The sequence below is a fragment of the Patiria miniata genome, unplaced genomic scaffold, assembly GCF_015706575.1.
Source record: "Patiria miniata isolate m_02_andy unplaced genomic scaffold, ASM1570657v1 HiC_scaffold_22, whole genome shotgun sequence".
In the NCBI taxonomy this organism is placed as follows: Eukaryota; Metazoa; Echinodermata; class Asteroidea; order Valvatida; family Asterinidae; genus Patiria; species Patiria miniata.
In genome coordinates, this window is record NW_024037061.1 from 1,008,010 (window position 1) to 1,031,056 (window position 23,047).

The 23,047-nt window shown below is 42.6% G+C and overlaps 1 protein-coding gene across 4 annotated transcripts in view; it reads left to right on the plus strand.

The window, feature by feature from the left end:
• The window catches only part of LOC119730290 (protein mono-ADP-ribosyltransferase PARP4-like), a 29,802-nt gene extending 11,013 nt beyond the window's left edge, over positions 1-18,789 (plus strand). For 2 of the 4 annotated variants that reach the window (XM_038203105.1, XM_038203106.1), the window contains exons 17-36: positions 190-395; positions 827-908; positions 1,220-1,550; positions 2,457-2,715; positions 2,925-3,024; positions 3,792-3,962; positions 4,231-4,311; positions 4,973-5,155; positions 5,332-5,454; positions 6,528-6,686; positions 7,014-7,101; positions 8,064-8,123; positions 8,966-9,007; positions 9,642-9,860; positions 10,040-10,105; positions 10,914-11,032; positions 12,276-15,183; positions 15,966-16,033; positions 16,804-16,903; positions 17,265-18,789. In XM_038203105.1, coding sequence (XP_038059033.1) covers positions 190-395; positions 827-908; positions 1,220-1,550; positions 2,457-2,715; positions 2,925-3,024; positions 3,792-3,962; positions 4,231-4,311; positions 4,973-5,155; positions 5,332-5,454; positions 6,528-6,686; positions 7,014-7,101; positions 8,064-8,123; positions 8,966-9,007; positions 9,642-9,860; positions 10,040-10,105; positions 10,914-11,032; positions 12,276-15,183; positions 15,966-16,033; positions 16,804-16,903; positions 17,265-17,509 — 5,610 coding nt within the window. In that variant the 3' untranslated portion in view covers positions 17,510-18,789. The remainder of the gene's footprint in view (positions 1-189; positions 396-826; positions 909-1,219; positions 1,551-2,456; positions 2,716-2,924; positions 3,025-3,791; positions 3,963-4,230; positions 4,312-4,972; positions 5,156-5,331; positions 5,455-6,527; positions 6,687-7,013; positions 7,102-8,063; positions 8,124-8,965; positions 9,008-9,641; positions 9,861-10,039; positions 10,106-10,913; positions 11,033-12,275; positions 15,184-15,965; positions 16,034-16,803; positions 16,904-17,264) is intronic. The other 2 variants (XM_038203108.1, XM_038203107.1) reach the window with 2 other exon arrangements.
• Positions 18,790-23,047: the final 4,258 nt, after the last annotated feature.

Consider the following 23,047-nt stretch of genomic DNA (forward strand, 5'->3'; position numbering starts at 1 on the left):
ATAGCTCAGTTTGTAGAGCACCGGAACGGCAATCCGGAGGTCGCAGGTTCAAACCCTTCTCCAGTCAATTTCTTTGTTCAACTTTAACAAACAATCCTTTTCATTATTTTCTCATGGAGTTAAAACCCTAGAAGTCGATTTCCTTCAAGTTTTCAGAATAAACTTTAAAGCTTACCTCTCTTACATAAGGACGTCTTCACCGTGAGTGTTGGAAATCTTCCGCCAATGACGACAGTTGTGATCAAGATCACGTACGTCGCTGAGCTGTCCGTCGACGGCGATAAGATCCTCTTCGCTCTCCCTGGGAGTGTGGCACCGTGGAGGAAAGACGCGGCCTTTGCGCAAGAAACCCAGACAGACGTCACTACGGTAAAAGTCGATACGGACACCGAAAGGTGAGACAAACAGAGTCAAACTTCAAAATTGAGTCTGTCCTCAACAGAGCATGCAAGTTTACCATTATAAAAAAACGACAAGATTTTATGGGAATATGTGAGCTACAACATTTGCGACATCTCTCTGACTGACTGACCGACTGACTCCCCGTAAGACTGACTGTTACTTGTGACTCAAGCTGATTGTAGACCAGTGAAGAGAACCGGGCAGTGCTATCATATAGGATTACCTGTAACGCCAATGAATGGGCTAATCTGCCTCATTATATAGACCAGATGAAAAGACTTCCAGCAAATTGCCATCCCGATACAATTAAAGGGCGTCTGTAAAAAATATAATAAATATATATTAATTTTGTTTAGAAAACTTTGAAACAACATTTTAAGCTCAATATCACAACTTAATGTTGTGTTTGGTTTTGTTGATTCAGGTCGTTGTCTGTACACATTTCTGTGGAGATGCCATATGACATTCGCAGCTTGGAATCACCAACGCATCCCATCAAACACAAGGTGGGAAGTAACGTAATAATGTTAAAGTTACGATAAATATTGGAGAAGATGTGACCATGATCAATGTTGAGTGTCATGGCTGAGCGGTTAAGAGCACCGGACTCAAGCTCTGGTGTTTCTGATCAGCAGAGTGTGGGTTCGAGTCCCGGTCTTGACACTTGTGTCCTTAAGCAAGACACTTAACCATTATTGCTTTGTCTGTTTCTGATTGCTGATTGGTTCCCTAGGAGAGCCTAGGGAGGAGATAAAGAAACAGTTAAACCGCTGAAACAGAATGTAAAATTTTAGCAAGTTTGTGGGTTTCCCAACAGCAAACGGCCAGCAAAGCGACGGTCTGTCTGGCGGACGACTGCCGCGGATTGGACGACGGCTTCCAGCTCCTGATTGGCCTAGCCGAGATCCACGTCCCCCGCATGTGGGTGGAGAAACACCCGCAGGACAGTGACAGTCAGGCTTGCATGCTGACCTTCTACCCCGAGTTCGAGGCCGAGAAGAACGACCAATCAGAGGTGGTGTTGCTGCTGGATTTGTCCAATTCGATGCGGGGAGGGAGCATCCTACAAGAGGCCCAGAAGGTTGTGCTTCTTACGCTTCATCATCTGCCCAAAGATTGGAAATTCAACATCGTCGTTTTTGGAACAGGTATTACATGTAATTTAAATCACAATTCATAAATACCTCAGACAGTTTAGCCATTCCTATTGGTCGAGAGCCCGTCACGTGGCCGGTATTAAACGGATGATAAAGACATGGCTAGCTGGTCTTAAACACTTTTCCAGTGTCACAATAAAATGTGGACTCCTAAAAATCCAGTGCCTCTTATCGTTTCATTGGTTGAACGTTCACAATCCTCACGTAGGCATGCGCAACACTACCAGGGAGTTAGAATTTTATAGTTCTAAATTCAAAACGCAACGCGCCAGGTGCGTTCTGCGCGACATCGCATAGAACATGATACGCGCGCGTCAATCTCTATAAAAGGGTTGTTTTCATCTTACTCGCCAGCTGAACACTCCATTATTTTGCAGGAGGGATGAATCAAAAAGCATAAAGTGAATTTGTTGAACAAAATCGGGATGTTTTGAACGAATTATATGATTTTTTTTTACCGAAAAGGTATTTATGAATGGGAATAAATATGTACTCCGTCGGTATTTATCACTCTGTTTAATACCACTTAGAGTCTGGGTGCTGATAATTACCCTCGCCTCTGGCTCGGGTAATTATCAGCACCCAGACTCTAAGTGGTATTAAACAGAGTGATAAAAACCTCCGGAGCACACATTTATTCCCTTAGTAAAAGCCACATTTTATTGCGTAAGTTGGGCAAGAATCCATAAGTTAAAGCAATGTAAAAAGATAATTTTTGCTACTGATTGTTGAATCTTCTCAACTTCTACTTGTTGCCAAGAGACTTTCACAAAAAGTCATTCTCATTTTGTTTTCCATTGAATTTCCTCCAAATCAGCATCTCTGAATTAAATACACACTTGCACCAAATTAATATTTATCTTTAAAAAAAACCCACAAAATTCTACCCATTTCCAGATTTTGAAGAGCTGTTCCCACAGAGCCGGACCAAGACGCCCGACACCCTGAAATCCGCCCGCAACTTCCTGCAGGGCCTCTCGGCCAGCATGGGCAACACCGACGTCTGGCGCCCCCTACGGGCCTACTTCATGCTCAAGTCGGGCGCTCTGCGCAACGTCTTCTTCTTCTCCGACGGGCACGTCAGTAACGAAGACGCGACATTGGACGCGGTCCGCCGAAACTGTCGCCACACAAGGGTCTTCACATTCGGCATCAGGTTCGGGTCAATTTTTTTGTTTTACAATTTTACCAATATTTTTGTCAAAAGTGCGTCGACAAAGTTCAATGATTGGTTGACCAGTGGATGATTCATGACGTAAGTTAAGCTTGCGCACTAATAGCAACGTGCAAACGTCTGTAGTCAAACGGTGGTCAAACCACACCACATAACGTCTTCTAGTTTTATTTTCCTCTGTTTTTCAACAGTGCTACGGCAAACAAGTATCTTCTCCGTGCCATGTCCACAGCGGGTGCAGGAGCCTTTGAGTTCTTCGACAGCAAGATCAAGTCCAAGTGGGAAGGCAAGGTCGGTGATATAACTGTTCTTAGAAACTTGACATATCTTCACCGACACCACGAACTGGCACTCACGTGCTAGTGGATGTCACTTCGTGAAAACCACGTAATGACCAATTTCGGTTTTACGAACTGACACCCAGATGTGTGGGCACACATCGGCCACTGAAACATAATAAAACAATTTGTCGTTTTCATGATCTGACACGCAAGCATGTTGCTGCTATACGAGGAGAAATACGCTCTGAAAGATTTGACACAAATTTAATCCATCTGATACTTCTGGGCTTACACAATAATTGAATGAAAAACCTTATGCACTGGTGAAATTAAGATCAGTGTGAGTTCATGAAAACAAAAATATAAGGAGTCCGCGTATATTTGCAGTGCTACACCGTGCCAGGTGTAAGTTCATTAAAAATAAAAATAACTCGGTGATTGCTCTTCTTGTATGTCCTTATTAGTATTAGTATTCATCATTTCTGGTAATGAAACCAAGGATTCCTCAAAAGCGCCCTAGGCACTGTAGCTCGCAAGCCTGAAGAAACCTGTGGAGAGAAGACAGTGAGGAGAAATAACAGTTTTAGAGGTGGGAGGAAAAGCCCAGAAGAATATTCTGGGGAAACCTCACGGAATCAGGTAGGGACTGAAAACCCAATCCACATATTGGCCCAGGCAGGATTCAAACCCGGGTCACAGCGGTGGAAGGCGAGGAAAGTACCGCTTGACCAACCTGACTAATTTGCATATCTGCTAAATTTGCATGAACATGGACAGGTCCAAGCCCAGTTGAGTAAGGCGTCCCAACCAGTCCTGTCCGCCGTCAGAGTCGACTGGTGCCAGTTTGACGACGACGCCCCGGAACCGGTCCAGGCGCCCAATCACATCACGTCGCTGTTCAGCGGTTCCCGGCAGGTGGTTTACGGCTTTGTCCCTTACTGTACCCAGGTATATACCACAAGACGACGTCTTTTATTTAGAAGATGTACTTTTGCGAATTAGTTTGCAAAATTTCATTTAGATGATAAGAAGTACACCGGGAATTCTGTTTTGGTAAAAAGGGAAACATATGTTTTGGCGGTGGTGGTTGCAAGGGAGGGGGTGGGGTAAACAGAAAATACCATGAAAGTATTTGCGTTATATACTTAAAACATAAGGTCATTTTTTGTGCCATGTCCAATGTGTGAAAATCTTGATTTGCCCATTTTTTTTTCAGGCCACGTTGCGAGCCAATAATGACGGCAAAGATGTGTCTACCATGGTATCTACGCATGAACTAAGCATTACAGAGGGAAAGGTAACGGACTTGGCTAATTAAAATGTACATTTCTACCATCTTTCATTTTTAGAATGGAGTAATTTAGCTGCTGAACTGCTTCGATAGGCATGCATTTTTTTATTGTTTGTAAACAGTAAATGAAGTTACTACAGGGTCTTCTTTCACTCAAACTTACAGCTGGGAGAATCAGAATTATGAAGATGTTTAAAAATAGTGCAGTATATTCCCCACCCCACAAGTATTTAGTGATAATCCTAGACCAGTGGCAATTGTAGTAAAGTGTCTTGCCCAAGAACACAAGCACTATTTACTCCATTATTGGGTTCAAACTCACATACCACTGTACTTGAGTCAGACACTGCAGGATCACTGCACTTTCGTATTAACAAATATACAATACATTGCAGAGTATTGAAATGAAATATATAGTACATTGCAGACAATAGGCTTGAGATACTTCTCGGCCAAATTTATGTGTCAAAGTAAAATCCTCTTCATGTGTATACATCACATGATTTTTTTTTTTTTGCAAAGCAAAGCAAAAGCAAAAAGCAAAAGCAAAAAGCAGCATGAGAAACAGCTGTGTAGTATAGATAACATGGCTGGCAACCCGCTAAGCAAATATATTTCTGCACTTATCAAATTTTCATGCTCAGACCTCCGTTTATTCTCGTACCAGATACTGCATCAGCTGACAGCGCGCAACGTCATCCGCGATTGGGAGGAGGGCGCCCTCGCGACCGACCGCACCCAGCACGAAGCCAAGAAGGCCGAGCAGAAGAGCTACATCATCGACCTGAGCAAGAAATATTCCATCGTCACCCAATTCACTAGCTTCGTCGCTGTGGAAGTCAGAGACAAGGTAGGTTAGGGTGGCAGTCCAAGACCTGACCCTGTAAAGAGAGCATCAAATTCTGTTGAATTGATTCAGAACGTCATTTAGTGTAGGTCCACACTATGGGACATATTGAGCCAACAGTGTCATCCTATACAATAGCACTGCCCGGCTGACAAAGTCCTTTTATTCATTTTCGCCAGGAGGAAGAACACAAGCCCAAGACTGGCGTGGACGTCGCAGATCTGTTGTCGAAGGAGGAAGTGGACGCGTTATCTTACTTGGGCTGGCAGGAGGATAAGTCCCATGATGCACCAGTGCCGATGGTCCGTTTAGAGCAAGACTTGGCATGCTTAGTATTAAAGCTGGTCCCAGAGTGCAAAAAAACCCTTGATTCTGATTGGCTAATCACTTGCATTCTGTTCATTCATCTGGTCGTCTCAGTCGGCCGGATTTAGCCCATTTATGGGCTATAATGTAACAATTCTGAATGGCTAATCACTTGCATTCTGTTCATTCATCTGGTCTACTCAGTCGGCCGGATTTAGCACATTTATGGGCTATAATGTTGTGCATTGGTTCGGGTTGACCAGGCCAAGCCCGCCGAAACATTATGGATCTGAACCAAATCCGAACCGAAAACGATCTGAACTCCCCAAAAACCTGACCTTGGAAAAATCGCGCAAAAACCGCCCCGAAACTAAACTGACCCGAAAAAAACCCAACAAATATGGCTTGGGCAACTGTGTGCGTTTTTATTTGCCTGAACTTTCACGTCGCATGAAAATGGTTGTCTCTTAGTAAAGAATCCTACCGTACGGTATACGGTGAGGACTTGTAACTTTACCTACTGGAGGGCCTACGCATTATAGATTGTACGTTATAGACCGCAAACCACATGCACATTTCTGCCGTGGGTTGACGTCGGTCGTATGGCACAGTAACTCTGCAATAAAATTGCGCCAAATGAATTTCCGAACTGTTTTGGGGTTTTTTTTTCGGTTTATTTCGGTTTACTTCGGGATTTTTACAAAATGGCTTAAAGGACCCGACCTGACCCGAAATCGCAAACCTCAAACCAAAAACCTTCCCGACCCGACCCAAAGTTGGTTTCTGGTCAGGTCAGTTTCGGGTCGGGTTTGTACCACAATGGGCATTACGGGGTAGTCCTACACAATAGCACTGCCCAGTTCACACGTTGCAGTCAGTAATAGTTAAGCAGTCACTCCTTGAAAATAAGGATTTTTTGTTGTTGATTTTTTTGTTTGTTTCTAGGCTGGCCCTTTGGGACCTACAAGCAATCCTTTGGAACGAAAGAAATTAAAGCACATTCCTTTTTCAGATGTTTTTCTTGTTAATACCCCTTCTGATGAAAAGATATCTCTGTTCGTTTTATTAGACTCAAGATGATAAGGTGGCCATGATGGCCGACCTACTGGAAAAGGCGGAAATGGAGGCGTCTTTCTCCGTCATGAGAGCTGAGAGTTTGTACGAGAAAATCCTCGAGACAGTTGAAGGCCTTCCAGTCGCAGAGTTGGATCAACACTTGTTGGAAAAGGTATTTGTTAATTCATGCGTGGATATTTAGTCATCTACCTGTCGTAAGACCCCGTGCCAATTTCACGAAATTGTACGCAGTGGCTTCAATCCACTCAAACCACATTTTTATTGTGTAAGTTGGGCAAGAATCTACATTGCGCCAAATTTCAGTCGTGACACGTGTTGGAAAAGTTTCTCAATGCGTAAGTCCTTAAACTTGATGGCTTCAACCCGCCAGCTTGAGGTCGAGTTAAAAGTAATCCCAGGCCTCGTTCTGTTCTTGTCAAAATCATCCCGGCGCAAACTGGTTAAAGAGCAAATTCTGATGTTGTTGTTTCATCAACAGACAGCAAAGCAACTGAAGGATTTCTATGGTAACGTAAAGCGTGATGAGGACATGTTAGACCGGGCCCGTGCAGCAGTTCATGATGAAGGTATTTTGTGTGACTTCCAATATCCAAATCCTTTCTGTTACAGGGTGAGTCAAAAAAAGCGGAACCCAAACCCCCAAAAATATATTTCATATTTAAAAAAATATGTAGCACCAAAAATAATAATGACTGGAAAGCCAATTTCATAAAGCTACTTTTAGATGAAAAAATACTGAAATTGCTCAATCCGTTCAAAGAATATCACCATTTAAACGCAACGACCCTAAAACCTGTCTCGTCCAAAAAAGCAATTTATTGTGCGTTTTGACTGTTTGGAACAACAAAGAAAATGACACAGAATACTTGTTTCAACAACTGTCACCACCTGTAGTGCACAATATCTTTATTAACAACCCCGGTTAGGCAAACAATATAATTTATAAAATCTACTTTTTTTAAAAGATGGGCCTTCAAAAAGACTTTGTTGAATATTTAAACGTTTAAACTGAGGTTTTATCGCTGGTGATGTTTAAAGACAATTGTGATGCCGATTCTTGAAATCACATTTATTTTTTTGGACGAGACAGGTTTAGGGCCATTGTGTTTAAATGGTGATATTCTTTGAACGGATTGACCAATTTCAGTAATTTTTTCATCTAAAAATAGCTTATGAAATTGGCTTTCCAGTCATAATTATGTTAGGTGCTACATAGTTTTTAAAAATGAAATATAATTTTTGGGGTTTGGGTTCCGCTTTTTTTGACTCACCCTGTAGAAAACAGTGCATCGGAGCAAAAGAATGTAAAAGTTGGATGAAGGATCGTTGTTGACACGTGTATTACATTGTATTTACATGTATTTCCTAATGAATACTACAACCAATTATTTAGTGCTTTGGCTTTTCGGGATGGTACAGAGTGTAACAGATATTATTTTTGGGGGCAAGGGAGGGGATCCAGAGCCTTATGGGTTTCTGTTAATGAAGTACATTGTAAATATCAAGCATTTTCACATTTTATTTGCAGCATTGGTCGATTTTGCAATGAGTGATGAAGGAGCACTAGACGACTACCTTTGTTTTAGTCGTGAGTATTTGGTTTCAGATATTGAATGAAATTTCTACTTCATTTTGGTCGTATTGCTAGGGTGTCAATCACTTCTCAAAAGCGGGGGGGGGGGGGGGGGGGAAATACCTTGATCAGAATTAATGCGAGTGCGAAGCCCTAACACTGGGTTTCAGGGCCCACTTAAGAGCCCCGATTTTTTTGGGTTCTAGACGCTCTGTGGTGCAATTTGAGGCAATTTCTGACCACTTTAACCAATTTTTTTTTTAGCAAAAAATTATCATTTAAACATCATTTTCGAGTTTGGAGTCATTGAATCAGCTATTCTGAGCTATAGAATCATTATATAAGCTACTATTTGTATTCAGAGGCAAACAAAGTGGGGAGGACAAACGATATGATATCCCCCACTTTTACCCCCCCCCATAAGTCTATAGAATATCCCCTTGCATAGCAAGGGTCTATGATATGCGAGCTGATTCGGCGATTAAATATGCAAAACAGTACTGCATCTTGACATTGAAATTCTGACCATTCAGTGGATGCCTACTATCAGGTCTTCAGTAACCTGCTGCTGTATTACAAAAATACGGCAGCCAAATTGACCAATCAACGGCTAAGTCCACATTTCTGATCGAAAATGATGTCAGAATTTCTAAAGTCGACTCCGCTCCGCTGGCTGCAGGGTCACATAAAATTTGGATTGCTCACATGTGTCAGACGTTGGTTATTGTACAACGGTGGATACTTAAACTAGGCGGTATCTCAAAATACAGCCGTGAAACTTCCAAGTTCTGAATTGTTTTTTGCCAGAGCGTCACATTTTCATTTTGATGTATATTTACTTGTCTTTCTTCATGCAGCAGCCTACAGTCCCACTTCGCCAGGATATTACATGGGCGAGGGTGAGTACACAGTGGAATAGACCTTGCGCAGCAGCCATCTTAATAATTCATTAGCAATGAATGCACAACGGTCCACGCAGGCACATCCCAGCAAAACAAATGCATTGCCCTCTAAGATGGTTGCCATGCAACCGGTCTATTTGAAAGCGCTTTTGCAGGTGAAGCATTTGGAGGTGGGTTTAACGCTGGCAGTGGAGTAGATTCGCTCGTACCCCCTGCCCTGCAAACAGGACGCTGGTCAGGGCTGACGTCATTTGAGCTCTCAATGGATATATTTGCATGACCTGTGACGTAGAACGCATCTTACAAACTAGCTTCTTGTGCCCATAATATGCAAATCTGACAGAAATACAAGAATCATAAATTCCAAATTTTCAGGCCACAGAAAATTGTATGCCAAAATTTATCATTTTTTTGTTGATTTTCCCAAATGAACTCCTTAGCGACGCACGTTTCTAAAAATGCAATCAGATGAACAGAATGTGGTGTTTACATTCGTGACTTGTCCTCATTAATGCTAAATATTCATTAATGCTCCAGGCTGCATCTCATAAATACGGCTGTGCAACTTCCAACTGGTTTTGTTCTAGATGATCACATTTTTCTGTTGATGTACTTGTCTTTCTTTGTGTAGCTCCTTCTTACAGTTCTGCTTTGGATTCTTATGCTGAGGACGACGAAATGTGCATGGAATTTGAAGAAGAAGGTGAACGATTTAGAAGAGGATTTGACGCTGGCGAGGAGAAATATGCCATGATGGAAGATTGTTATGAAGCAATGGAGATACGTGCCGTAGATGCGAAATCAGATGCTGACGACTGGGAAGATGACGACGACTATGATTCTGACAGTGGTGAGTTGATTATAATGGGCCGTATTCCCCAACAATTGAGGGCGCTATAACATTGCCATTTCTGGGGGCGTGAACAGACACGAATGCTTGGTTATTGACATAATTTGATTCGAACATTGCTACAAATGAAGAAATACATTTCAACAATGTATTTTAATGTAATTGTTTTTCGTTTCCAGAAGTATCGGAGAATGATCTACTGGAGTTCCTGGAGGAACAGGAGAAACTTGATGAACAGCTACTTTGTAAGAACAGAAATAAGGAAGTTTTTGTTTTAATTTATTTTCGTTTTAATTGGAAAAACTGACTTTCCATATCAAGAACATGATAATTTACAGAAGCTGTTTTGAGATGTCTGCGATCTATTATTGGGTAATGGAAATTGTTACTGCAATTGACTCTTCAAAAGAGTGGACTCGTGATTCTTCCAAATTTGAAAATTGATTCTGTTCGATTCTGACGTGTAGTCGCCCAAGCTTAAAGGGAAAGTGCTCAAAATCTTTTAAGATGATGCCTAACTTGATGAACTGTTAGCTCTTTGAACAAAAATGAAATGCTGTATATTTGGAGAAAACGGGAACAAGCATAAACACAATGTTTTGGATCTCGATTTCAATTTCAAAGTTGCCGATTCGTAGGTTGAATTGCGCCCTCTCGTGACTCAATCTGAAAATCGGCATTCAGGACACGATTCGTATTCAGCCAGTTGTTACCCATTCACGGATTCGCCCAATGCAACCCAACTACAAATTTGAACCCGCGGGGGCTGATTCACGGAAATTTCCAAAAATGTGTCGCTTGACATATCTTTGGAAATAGCCTTTTGTTGTTTTTCTTGAAAATGACAGCTTGACAGAGGGAACAATTTCACAGGGAGTTTAGTGTCATTGTCATCTTTCATTAAAGTAGCTTTCTAACTATAATTTAGCCGGTTGTTTTTTTAATCGATGCAAATGGTCGACCTTACCTTTAACTTCCTCCTATAAAAAAGAAACTTATATTCCTCTAAATTTCTCGTGCAAATTTATTTTATTCGTTTGATTCCTCACATAGCATCGATGCCGCCACGCACCAGAGTCAGAGGCAAGGCTAGAGGCGGTAAGATGATGTTTGGAGAAAAGAAGGCGGAGGGATTACTTTCTCGAGATGTTGATTTGGCTCCGGATCAGTCGGTGAGAATGTTTAAGCCCAATCCCGAAGGACACAAAATGCTCAAATTTTGTTATTCTCTCCTTGTACTATGTTTTCCTTTGCATAATCACGAGCAAACTCGGCTTTTAATTCCTATGTGTCATATCAACCCATTAGCATTGTATTACACTGCTATGTATTCATTGAAAAAAAAAAAGCTAAGTAATTTGTCAGTCACACCACAAACCGTCGTATTGCAGTTTTTGGTGTTTTGAGAAAAAAAAACGATTTAAAGGTGACCATATTTTTGTAGGCTCATTCCTTATAACTTCTGTGTAAGAATTCACTCGGTTTTGTTTCAGCTACAAAATTAATGTTGAAACTTCATTGTACACGATCCGTTTGCTTATTTTAAGATATTCAGTTCCCAAGATACACGTCACTCTATCAAACTTACTTTATTGTAGTTCATACAACGCGCGTAATAGTGGCCACGTGTTAGATACGATGGTTCGTGAAACGATGATTTCTCACTGTCCATGCTGGTGCTGTTTAGTTACGTCACAGCGCTATGGGAATTAGTGCGCAAAGTGGTGTATCGGGATACGACCCTTTGTGTTGAAACATTTTTTATTTTTTGGAGATACGCCGCACAGTCTAATTAGCATTCTTATTTATTTAGAACTCAGATCGGAATAAAACTTTGTGAGGATGAGCACTCTGATGAAATAAAAACGTTAACGATAAAAACTCAACTTGGCCAAAAACAGTTTTTGTCCTGTTCCTGTTACCTTGGTTTTTTGTAAATTGCCATTCAAGCATCATTAATCCTAACAGAACTCAACCCATCAAACCCCAACGGCATGTTTTGTTGGAATTTGTCAGGATGGGTACAGTACCCCTAAACTGACAGTTTTTTACATTGGGTTGGCACACCTCTAGAATCAAAGTCAGAATATGTGTGTGCAGTTTCCCATATGGTGTTGGAATTTGCCAGGATGGGTGTGGTTCCTAGTAAATCATGCTAGGGAGTCGGGGTTAAGAATGACTTTGAGCAATTTTTTATAATTCATAATCACTCTTGGACGACGACTGCGTTAAGGAGTGCATCAGAATTATAAAATCATAGATGTCATAAACAATGACAGGTAAAAAATGGACCACATAGAATGACACAAATATGACGATTTCTCCATCATGCAACATTTGACAAGATCAAACAGCCAGAATGGAACAAATCGTTTTTAGTTAACGTTTGTTTTTGAATAATTTTCATTTTTGTAGGTAAAGAAGACAGAAGAGGAGTATGAAAAACCAAAAGAGAGGGCAATTATGTGGGGCAGTGCACAGCGCCATCGGCGACGTGAAATTCCAGATGAGGAATTGAAATTACAGGGCAATACTGATGGGATCACCTTTGCAGAGCCTGCTGATAGCTCACTTGCCGAAAGAAGTCCACATCGTTTTCCATCACCAGCCACAGGGTTTGCATTCTCTGCGCCTTCACCTGCGTCGCAGGCCGCTCATCCTGCACTTCAGGCCGGTGATCCCGCCGTCGCTGAGGCCTTGTCCTCAAGCTCTGTAAGCACTGGTTTCTTTACATCCACAGCACCTCGACAGGCTCGTGCCTCTAAGTTTAAATCGATGCTACCTCCTGCCAGACTTTATAAAGCAAAAGGAGTCTCACTTCAGGGAGAAGCCCCCACTGGAGGTCTGTTTGGAGGACCTTCTCTTCGCTCTGGCTTTGATGAGGGACTGACCCTAGGTCATCAACCCCCACTGGAAGCTGGTGTTCCAAAGCCTCAAACAGTAACCGGGTTTGGGGGAACTTCCGTAGCCCCTTCTTATGGTAGAGTGTTTGGTGCCCCTTTTTCTGGTGGTATGTTTGGAGGACCTTCCCTTCCCTCTGGCTTTGTTGAGGGACGGTCCCTGGGTCGTCAACCGCCACCGGAAGCTGGTATTCCAGAGCGTCAAGCAACAGTCGGGTTTGGGGGAACTTCCCCAGCCCCTTCTTCTGGTGGACTGTTTGGAGCCCCTTTTTCTGGTGGTCTATTTGGAGGACCTTCCCTTCACTCTGGCTTTGATGAGGGACAAACCCTAGGTCGTCAACCGCCATCGGAAGCTAGTATTCCAGAGTTTCAAACACAGTCTGGTGGTCTGTTTGGGAGACCTTCCCTTCACTCTCGCTTTGATGAGGAACGCCCCCGGGGTCTTCAAACCCGACTGAGAGCTGGTATTCGAGGACATGGTGAAACAACACTGAGCGACAATCTGTTGGAGGAAACTTCCGAATCCCCTTCGTCTGGTGGTCTGTTCGGCGAACCCGTGGTACCCCCGGTTGGTCAAAGGCCAATACCAGCATTTCGCAAGCAAATACCAACCACTAGCATGCTTAAGGGATCTCCCAAGCCCAAGTCTGATGCTGGAGTGGCACCAATTCAACCCCCATGCCGAGAAGCCAGAAAATCTGCCCCTCAAGAGCCAGCCAAGGGCGATTTGCTCTCTAAACCCCCAGAAGAAGCAGCTATGCCTGAATCATTCAAGTCAAACTCTAAAGGAACCGTAGGATTTTCCGACAGAAAGCCACAACAAATCCGCCTTGAAGCAGGAGGAGTTTCTTCAGGGTTTAGTTTTGGAAGTGTCCCACAGCAGCAACAAACGGCTGGCGAGTTTGCGTCCACAAGAAAAAAGGATCTGTCAAAGCTACTTGGGATCTTACAGCCAGAGCAAACAGAACCCATTTTGCATGCACGGTCCATGGCATGGCCAATGCAAGCCGCTAATTCTCCTGCTAGGTTAACCGCTGCCCCGCCCCGTCGCTTTGCTGCCACTGCAGCACCATCCCCACCGCCTTCCCGTAACGCTGAGGTCAGTACATATTCTGCATCACCACCACCTCCTCCAACTGCCTTCTTTGCGGGGATACCCCCTCCCCCACCACCCGCCCATGATGGTATAGCGCCCGGACAGCCCCCACTTCCTCTGGACATGATGAGACGCACAATTCAAGAGGCTTTGGAGCGGTTTTCCAGTCCGTCTGGGCGGCCTCCCCCTCTGCCACATGCAGGAGCATCAAGCTTAGGGGGATTGTCTGGAAAAGCAACCCCCGCGACATTGGGTCAAGTACGACAGAGGCAAGAAATGGCTGACGATTTTGCGTCCACTAAAGTGTCTGCGTCAGCAGGACAGACCTCTGTCACCTCTGGTCTGTTTGGGAGCTTACAGTCACAGCAATCAGAAACCACATTGCATGCACAGTCATTGGCATTGCCAATGCAAGCCACCAGTCAGTCCGCTGGGTCACCCCCTCCTGTCCCGCCCTGTCCTCGTCTTCCCCTGCCCCGTCGTCCACCCCCACGGCTTCCCTTTAGACCTAGACCACGTGATTTATATGATGAATCACCACCACCCCCTCCACCTGCCCGTTCAAGGATGCCCCCTCCCCTTCCCCCACCACTTCCTGGTAAAGAAAAAGCACCCCGACAACTAGGAAAGGGAATTCAAGAGCCTCAGCTTGGACAGCCTGCTGCTGCGCCTCTGCCACGTGCAAGACATTTTAATACAAAAAGTTACTCGGCACTACTCGGGCTTGAGAGTACGGCTGAAATACCAGATCACGCAAGGGTTTCGAGAAGCAGCAATAAAGAAAGCTCAACACCCGTGGAGAGTAACAAAGTTAGAATAAGACAGGAGCTCTCGTCAGACATGCGGAGAAACCTGAAGAAAGATGCAGCCGAAGTTCCGCCACAGTTTTTCGATACTATAATGGCGTTCGGGAGTGATGATGCTGAGGAGACATATACATGTATGGCTGCCGATGAGAGTCATAAGCCAAGTGATGAAGGATATGCTCCTGCAAAAGTCCGGGGAAGTTTGAAGAAGAAAAAGAAGAAAGCATTTTTTGCCGTGTCAGAGGACCGTGGTAAAGATGTTGACGAGGAGCAGATCGGTAAAGAAACTGAGGAAATCCCAAGTCTCCAAAAGGCTTCCCTGATTCAAGATGCCAGAAGCCAACCGGTTGTAGAGCTCTGCCGTATGTCTCCAAAGATGAGACCTAGAGGCATAGGGCCTAAAGTCAGTCCAAAGCCTCCACCACTTAGCCACACTAAGGACATCGTCAGTGATTTGTTGGGTGAGATAGAGATAAGCACAGCCATCAGTGCACCACTGGGCTTTGGCACAACAGAGTCAAGTAAGTTACTCTTTGCTTTACCTTCTAGTTAACCCATATGGGCATATTGAGTGTTTGTGGCGAAAGGTAACAGCTTTTTTTTTTCTCCGGTCATCTGGCGTGGTCACCTGGTACAAGGGGGTAGGAGGTTTGGGGGAAGTAGGATCTTTCTGGGGGGAGTACTGTTCAAAGGGAATGATCATGGGCACTTTCAGACAATAGGTGACGCTCTTCATGGTGCTACAATTGCCAATGTTTTGGCAACGTTAAAAAGGGCACTCCTGGGAAAAAAAGGTTCTTGAAAGGTATATTTGAAAAGAAATCTGATACACTTACTTGCTCAGAATGCTTGGCGCATTTGAACTTTGAATTCTCCAGACCAAAGACACTGTTGCTAATCGCATGATTCGGGGCAAGCTCTTGCATAGTTACGTAAGAGACACTCAGCACCAATGCATTGTTCACACTGGGTGGGAATGGCACAAAGACACCAGATCATGCCGGAGCTGGGGGTTGCTAGCGTAAGGCTTGCCCCGAATCATCTGATATAGTAACAGTCTCTTGGGTCGGGAGAGCGCAAAGTTTAAAAGGTGCAAAGCATTGGATTAAGTCAGCATTTCAGATTTTATTCAAATTTCACTCACAAATGGCTTATTTGAGTGCATGAAGTTTCAAAGTCCAAAAGGGAAATGATAGTTTTATAACATTTTGAATTACGAGGTTCACCTACATTCAAAGAAACACATTTCACAAAACAATGTATGCTTGTATTCAATGATGTTGTTCTGTAATTTATGAAACAGAATTCCGAAAGCATAATGGAGATTTCAGTCTCGAGGCTATCATAAAACTTCTGAAACATCAGAATGAGGTAAGTTGATGGATATTATCTTTACTTTTCATTGCTATTATTATTTTCATTTTTTTGGGGTATAAAACAGTGACGTGAATGCAAAGTTGTCGACGTAAGTTTATAGGTTGCCATAATTGCAAAAAATTTCAATTCAACAGTACAGTGTCTCACTCTTTGTGGAGGTAAAGTTACAACAATGCTGTAGTAATGTGATTTTACTGGGTGTGTTCGTTAGCTCACCTGGGTCAACACGGGTTAGCCCCGTGCCGTTCGATTAGCTCTGATGTCATTCTCGTGGCTCACCCGGGCCAGCCACCACAGACCCTGCTCGTGGAGCAGAGTCACTGGTGGAAGTACGTCACGCATGCGTTGTTCATTCCCTAGAAACGGACAAATATGGCGGCCGGACAGCGAAAATTTCATGCGGACTAAAAGTTGACTCGATTTGAAGTCTAATGACAATGATTGAGCTCATTGCGACTTTTCAGGCTGTAATTTCAACCCAACTTTTTTGCGTTTTGAAACGGACTGAAGAGCAGTAAATCTCAAACTAAGACCCAATCGGATATGGGCGTTTTGTCAGCGGCTACGCCACGGCTTAAGGCTTCACGTGAGGATCCTGATGGCCCGCGGTGCAACGTTCCATTAGCTGGGCTGTCGTGGCTGACCCGTCTACCTTCTACGCAGAGGGGGAGACTGTTCACTCAGAAAAAAATGATTTTGTTACAGTGCACTCATTGGCTGAAGAATACAGCCTAACGCCTCACTGTGAACTCTTGTTAAAACAGGACGGATCATGGGAGTTGTTCATGGGCATCAAAGAGCACGTCGGAGTTAGACTGAAGCCGGTCAAGAACATGCTGAAAGAAGCTGGCGTGAATTCACTCGGTGAGCAGAATACATTAGTCATCATGGGCCTTTTCTTACAACGTTTGCAAAAATTCAAAAACGGGGGAAAAGTTTTGACACAATTTGTTCTCCCTACTATCTGACTCTGGCCACTGAGGATTATCATTGGTTATACATAACGGTACACTGGTTCTATCTCCAGGGGTAAACAAAGGACTTTTTTAAGGGTGTTTTCACGGACTCCTAATCCGTGAAAATTTAGTTAACTGTAATTTCAAGGGAAAATGGCTCTTTAACGAATGTTTAAGGGATGAAAATGTTCCATGATTAAACTCCATCGATTCTCTGTTAATGCAAGTGTAACTTATTGCATACCTTGTTTGCTGTTGCTCTTAAACAGGCGAAGACGTTGCCTTGAAGATCCAGAAGCTGGTGGCCACCTATCTGGTCATCCTGTACCTGAACCACTTCTTGGCACAGTCGCCAACGATGAGCAGGCAGGAGAGAGAACGGATCACCCAGGCCGTTCTGAATGCGGAGAGGTTCGTCAGTCAGGCTGAGGCGGAGTATCCATCCCTGGCACGTCGCCTGGAGCTCGGAAGCAGCTGGGACGATGTCTGCCAGGACATCTTCAAGATGATGTAACTCCTTATGTAGTGCAGAGAGTCTAAGATCCCAGAAATGTTAAAAAGGATTGCAGAAATGTTAACCAAATTTGTTTTGATATCTAACGTAGACATGTATATCACCACATAAGATCAAACCACTGTTTTCTTAAAAACTTTTAGCTGGCGTTGTTTACAAAAAATCTCAAAAACTATAAAATATTTAAATTACCATTTAATCAGATGTTATACCAAAATTAACTGGTATCGGTTTTTGTTTAGTTACAAACACTTTACATCCTAATTTGTTGGGTTTTAGCCAAAATTTCAAAAATGTGATTCGATTGAAATTTATTTCATTTTTCTTTTAGTTTAAACGTCTGAGAATGGTGTGTAATGTTTACTTCAAATTAATCATGTATAATTGAAGTTACATGTATGTTTGGGATTCAAGATATAAGCAGTATATGTTTCCATCTGAAGAAATTGTGTTACTGATTGATCTGTGTTATACTAGAAGCTAACACGACCCTGTTGCAAACTCCAGACATTGGGGTGTGGGGGCACACCTCGAAACAAAACACATGATGCTTATGGTTTTTGCCATTGGGAATTGCTTGCCTGGTGAATGATCACTGGCTACATGTTATAGTGGGATAATAGTTAATACAGCCCTTGAAGAAAAGACATTGACAAATTGGGGTACCGCCAACATAGGGCTGGATAGCTCAGTTGGTAGGGCACTGGAACGGCAATTCGGAGGTCGCATGTTTTAACCCTTTCCAGTCAATTTCTTTGATCGATTTTCATTGTTTTCGTTTCACGGTTCAACTTTTCTCGGCATTCTTTTGTAGCATGTTAATGAATATGGGAAAAATGCACTTTCTTTATATACTGTATATATATTTTTTCTTTCTTTTATATACTGAAATATGCGGAGGAGAAGTTTGTGTGTCGAATGCCGGTTGGCAGAAAATGTAACAGACTTAACCGATAACTTGCCTGTTTACAAACCACGAAAATGAATGTGTAAATTTAACAAAATGTAATAAAACTAGAAAAAGTGTATAATTTCAATACTTTATACAACATTACTAATTTAGTATTATAACCATTATAAATCATTATAGCAGTTTACCAGTTTATTTAAAGAAATATTTCTTAATGTTTACAATGTTAAAAAAAAAAATTAGTCAAACCTAAAACGGTGTTCTCAAACTTCCGAAATGTGTGTGGCACCCACTAATTAAAATGGCGGCGCCCGTGTTAATTGCCATTCAGTTCAAGTAGTGCAAGGGCGGATCGGGGGGGGGGGGGGTAACGGGGGCCATCCCCCCCCCCCCCCCAAAAAAAAAACCCTCATGTTTTTTAAAGTGACCTGGCGATAATTAAGGCTGGCACTGTATACACCACCATTTTTTCCTCCAAAAAAAATGGTTGAAGTGGTCAGAAATGCCTCAGATGGCACCACAGAGCATCTAGAATCAAACAAATTCGGGGCCCTAAACATGCAGGTCCTCGCGAAACCCTCCCCGTAAATTTATTGGCCCACTTTTTGGGGGACCAACTTTTTTGCCCCCCCCCCAAAAAAAATTGTGTTCTGGATCCGCCCTTGAAGTAGTGAGGTGCAAATTTGACTTGTTTGTGGTCTGTTTAAACACCCTGGAACAACCTAGTCTGAAGTTAGTCAGTGAATTCAAGGTTCCAAGTAAATATTGATTGGCAAAGAACGATAGATAAGTTGTCCAACAGAGAGATTGCTGCAGTGGCATGTTTAATCTCCTTCATCCACATTGATGCAAATTGGACCACATTGACACATCATCCCTTTCAACAACTGTCAATATCTCTGGATGTAGGTGTCCAACTGAGATGGGGAAAACAGCATTGTGTTGAGAAATAATCATTCGTTAAGCGTATATAAGTTGTTATTATTAAACAAACAAAATAGGAGCTATAGTCTTTGTTTATATTTTTGTCTCTTAATGCATCATTTTTTGGATAGACACTGTCATGAAAGACAGTAGATATGGAACACTTACTTTTTTGTATCAACTATTTACGCAGAAAAAATAAAATCAGTCATGAAAATCAAATCTTTCTTCATTTGTTTGAATGAAGCAGTCTGTATTGAAAGTGTTGCAACAAAAAAATTGAAAGAACCCGAGTTCTCAAATTTGAAAGCGAACCGCAGGAACCACTCGATAGTCTAAAAACGATCGCTTGGAAATGAACTTCAATGCCAATTTCACAAGTTCGGCCAGGAAATTCGACATTAGGCCAAAAGAAAAAAAATAGTAGGTCTCTGGCCAGAGCTCCATGGCCAGACCAAAGTTCCGGAATTGATGCGGCGACGCGTTTTTTTTTTTTCGTGCTTTTTTTGCTTTTTTTGTCTAAGCATGGATTGTACGGACAAGGTTTATTGTGTCCTCATATACATTGGTGTCCTCCATAATTTGCCTTGGTACCTCCTAGCCTTGGTCAATGCTCTCGTCGTTATTCGTCCCGTACGCGGTCAATCGTCGGCACTGATATCCTCACGCGCTATGCACATGCATGTAAAAAAAACAGCGCGAACAGCGACCTCATGCGGCCACGATTTTTTTATGCAAATCAGTTGGGGACGATCGAGAGCCTTGGTCAATCGTCGGCAACAGCTTATGTTTTCTTTATTTTGCGATGGATTTCTAGCGCACGACCTCGTATGCGAATACAGATAAGTGTCGGCGGGGCTAATATGTGGAGTGTCCAATCACACCTTGGTAAATCCGGACGTCATCAAATTATTTGCAGCTATTCGCCTTTTGCGGACGTGACAGGAACCACAGTTTTTGTGCATTGGTGCCGTGTGCAGAGACACACAACGTGTACGTGTATGGATTATGTACGGTGCTACGTTTCACTATGCAAGTTTCCACGCAACGATCGACCAATAAGAAAACGACATTTAAGGTCAGCTAAGGCTATTAACATAATGAGCACCACCCCCAAAACCTCACATGGACGATTGAACCAAGGCTCTCGATCGTCCCCAACTGATTTGCATATATAAAAATAGTGGCCGCGTGAGGTCGCTGTTCGCGCTGTATTTTTACATGCATGTGCATAGCGCGTGAGGATATACATGTATGCCGACGATTGACCGCGTAATAACGACGAGAGCATTGACCAAGGCTATAGGTGCCTCCATGATCATTTGCTTTGGTGCGGTTTCCCCATTCCTTGGTAGAAAGCCTACATTGTATTTAGCCCATGCCCTTAGGTACTTGTCTGTGTTTGTTCACATCTGTTAGTTAAACTTAGTTAAACGTGTTTGCTTTATATAGGGACCATTGCTTACAAGCTTTGCTTCTTAATGGATCCCTCTGCAGTATCACTTGTTCGTTAATTGCATCTTTATATATCCATTTATTTATTTATTTATTTATATATTACTTTCTATGGTTAACCTTTGTTGGATTAATACTGTGGAAATAAATAAACCTGAAACCTGAACCTGAAATTAGAAACGTTGCGGCATTAGAGGGCGCTGTTGTAGCTACCGCGGACAATTTGAAGGAAAAAAAGGTTGACGGGCATGATTAAAATCGACGCGCGCGCTGACCAGAGACCGACTGTTTTTTTTTTTTTTTTTTTTTGTTGGCCTTATCGATTTTTTTTCAATATCGAATTATACGGCCTATACTGCAGCTTCCCCCTTTTAATGGCACTTTAGCCTGTTGCAATTCGCCTAAATATTCGAGAAATGTGGCCTGGGCAAACACAACTGGTTGAAAATTAGCAGTGAATTTCCAAGTTTTGAAAATCTAAGTTAATCGGAGATGTTCTAACCTGATTTGGCAGCATGAGCTTCGTTGCTCGCATGTTGCTGGTATTTACCTCATCAGTGGGTCTCATATTTAATGATGGTGGTCCAACAGTTGCTGTAATGTGCAGGATATTCCTTATGAAAATCTTGGAGAAGTTTATTAACTAAAGAGTAAGTAAAATTGGCCTGATTTTGTTTTGCATATTTTTCTGGACTCGAGGTCCCAGTCTGGGGTAAGATAAGTGACACTGGGGAAAATACACTCTGTGAATTAAGCACGATCTTTAATTTAGCTACTCGATTCAGCTAAAAAAAAAAAGATGAAATTCTCAATTCAGGCACGATTTGGTGTTAATAAACAAAGATGAGATTTTACCTTTTTTGTGCTTAGGATGTTACATCAGATCCCGGTAACGGTATTCCAAATGTCTGTGTTGTATGTTGAGCTGATCGACAGGATAATATCAATTCATATACCAAAGCCTCGGAGACTTGTATTCCATAAGCAGCTTAGTGAGAAGGTCTGCAGGCAGATTTTCCATCGGAGCATTATAGCTACGACGTTTACACTATCATATTCCACTGCAGTTTCTTCTCCGATTTAAAACATCTCATCGTTTGACCAATGCAAGTTCACGCCAATTGGCGGTGATATCCCTACACGAAACACATTCATCATACACACAATTCTCCGCAAGGCATTTTTTTTTTGTCAAGGGCCAACTAAGGAATTCCCAGTATTTTCATCTTGACTAAACTTAAACAACTGAACTAAGAACCCGCGTTTTTCCCCATTTGCTCAGCATTGCTTCATAGCATGATTACGTAAAATCGCCTCTCTTTAAAACTAACAATTATGCCACGAGGAATGCGTGCCTTTTCACCATCAGTCGTGGCAGAAAGGAAGGAACTGATTGAAAGGCTAGGAATGTATCTTTCGGTTTTGACCAATATGTGGAACGCTTGGAATTTACACAGATTTTATTTAAATCGACATGCTGACATCATCATAGTGATCGGACAATCTCTCTCGTTGTAGTGGGGAAGATAGGGGAAATATTCGGGGGAATTGTGCCTTTGATGATATGGCATTTGGCACGCAGTCAGAGAATGTCTTACGAAAATATTTGGCTATAGGGCCATCGAAGATTTGTTCTTTGAAAAAAATATAAGTAGAATATCAATCAATTTCAAAATTTCAAAATGGCTGCCATTCTACCTATATTTTTTTCAAAGTACAAATCTGCGATAGCCCTATGGCCAAATATCTTTGTCATGCAAGGGCTGATCGGGGGGGGGGGCAACATGCCCCCCAACCTCCCCCCCCCCCCCCAGAAAACCCGGACCAAATTCGTGTTTAAAGTGACGTCGCAATAAAGGGCAGGCACTGCCGCTAAATAAATAGCTCACTGCTCGCGACTATGTCGTATGTTGTCACTCAGTCTGCTTACTCGGCACTGATAAACTCAACACATCGGTTTTGCCTATTATACCTTGGTTGCCGATATTATAAGGACATGTACTAGGCTAAAAAAATCGTGGGAAAATATCGTTGAAAAAGTAGAAAACGAACGTCCACACTAACATATATATACCGGTTTCGTTTATCTACCATAAGAAAGAATTTCGGGGTATAAAGTAATATTGGTCCTCAAAAATCGAGCCGTTGTGGAGCGCTAGCCGTCATTCCAGTCAAATCAGCAACAGGCAAAACTCAATATTTATAAAAGTGTGGGACCTGAACAGTGAATTGAATATTTTTATGCGGCG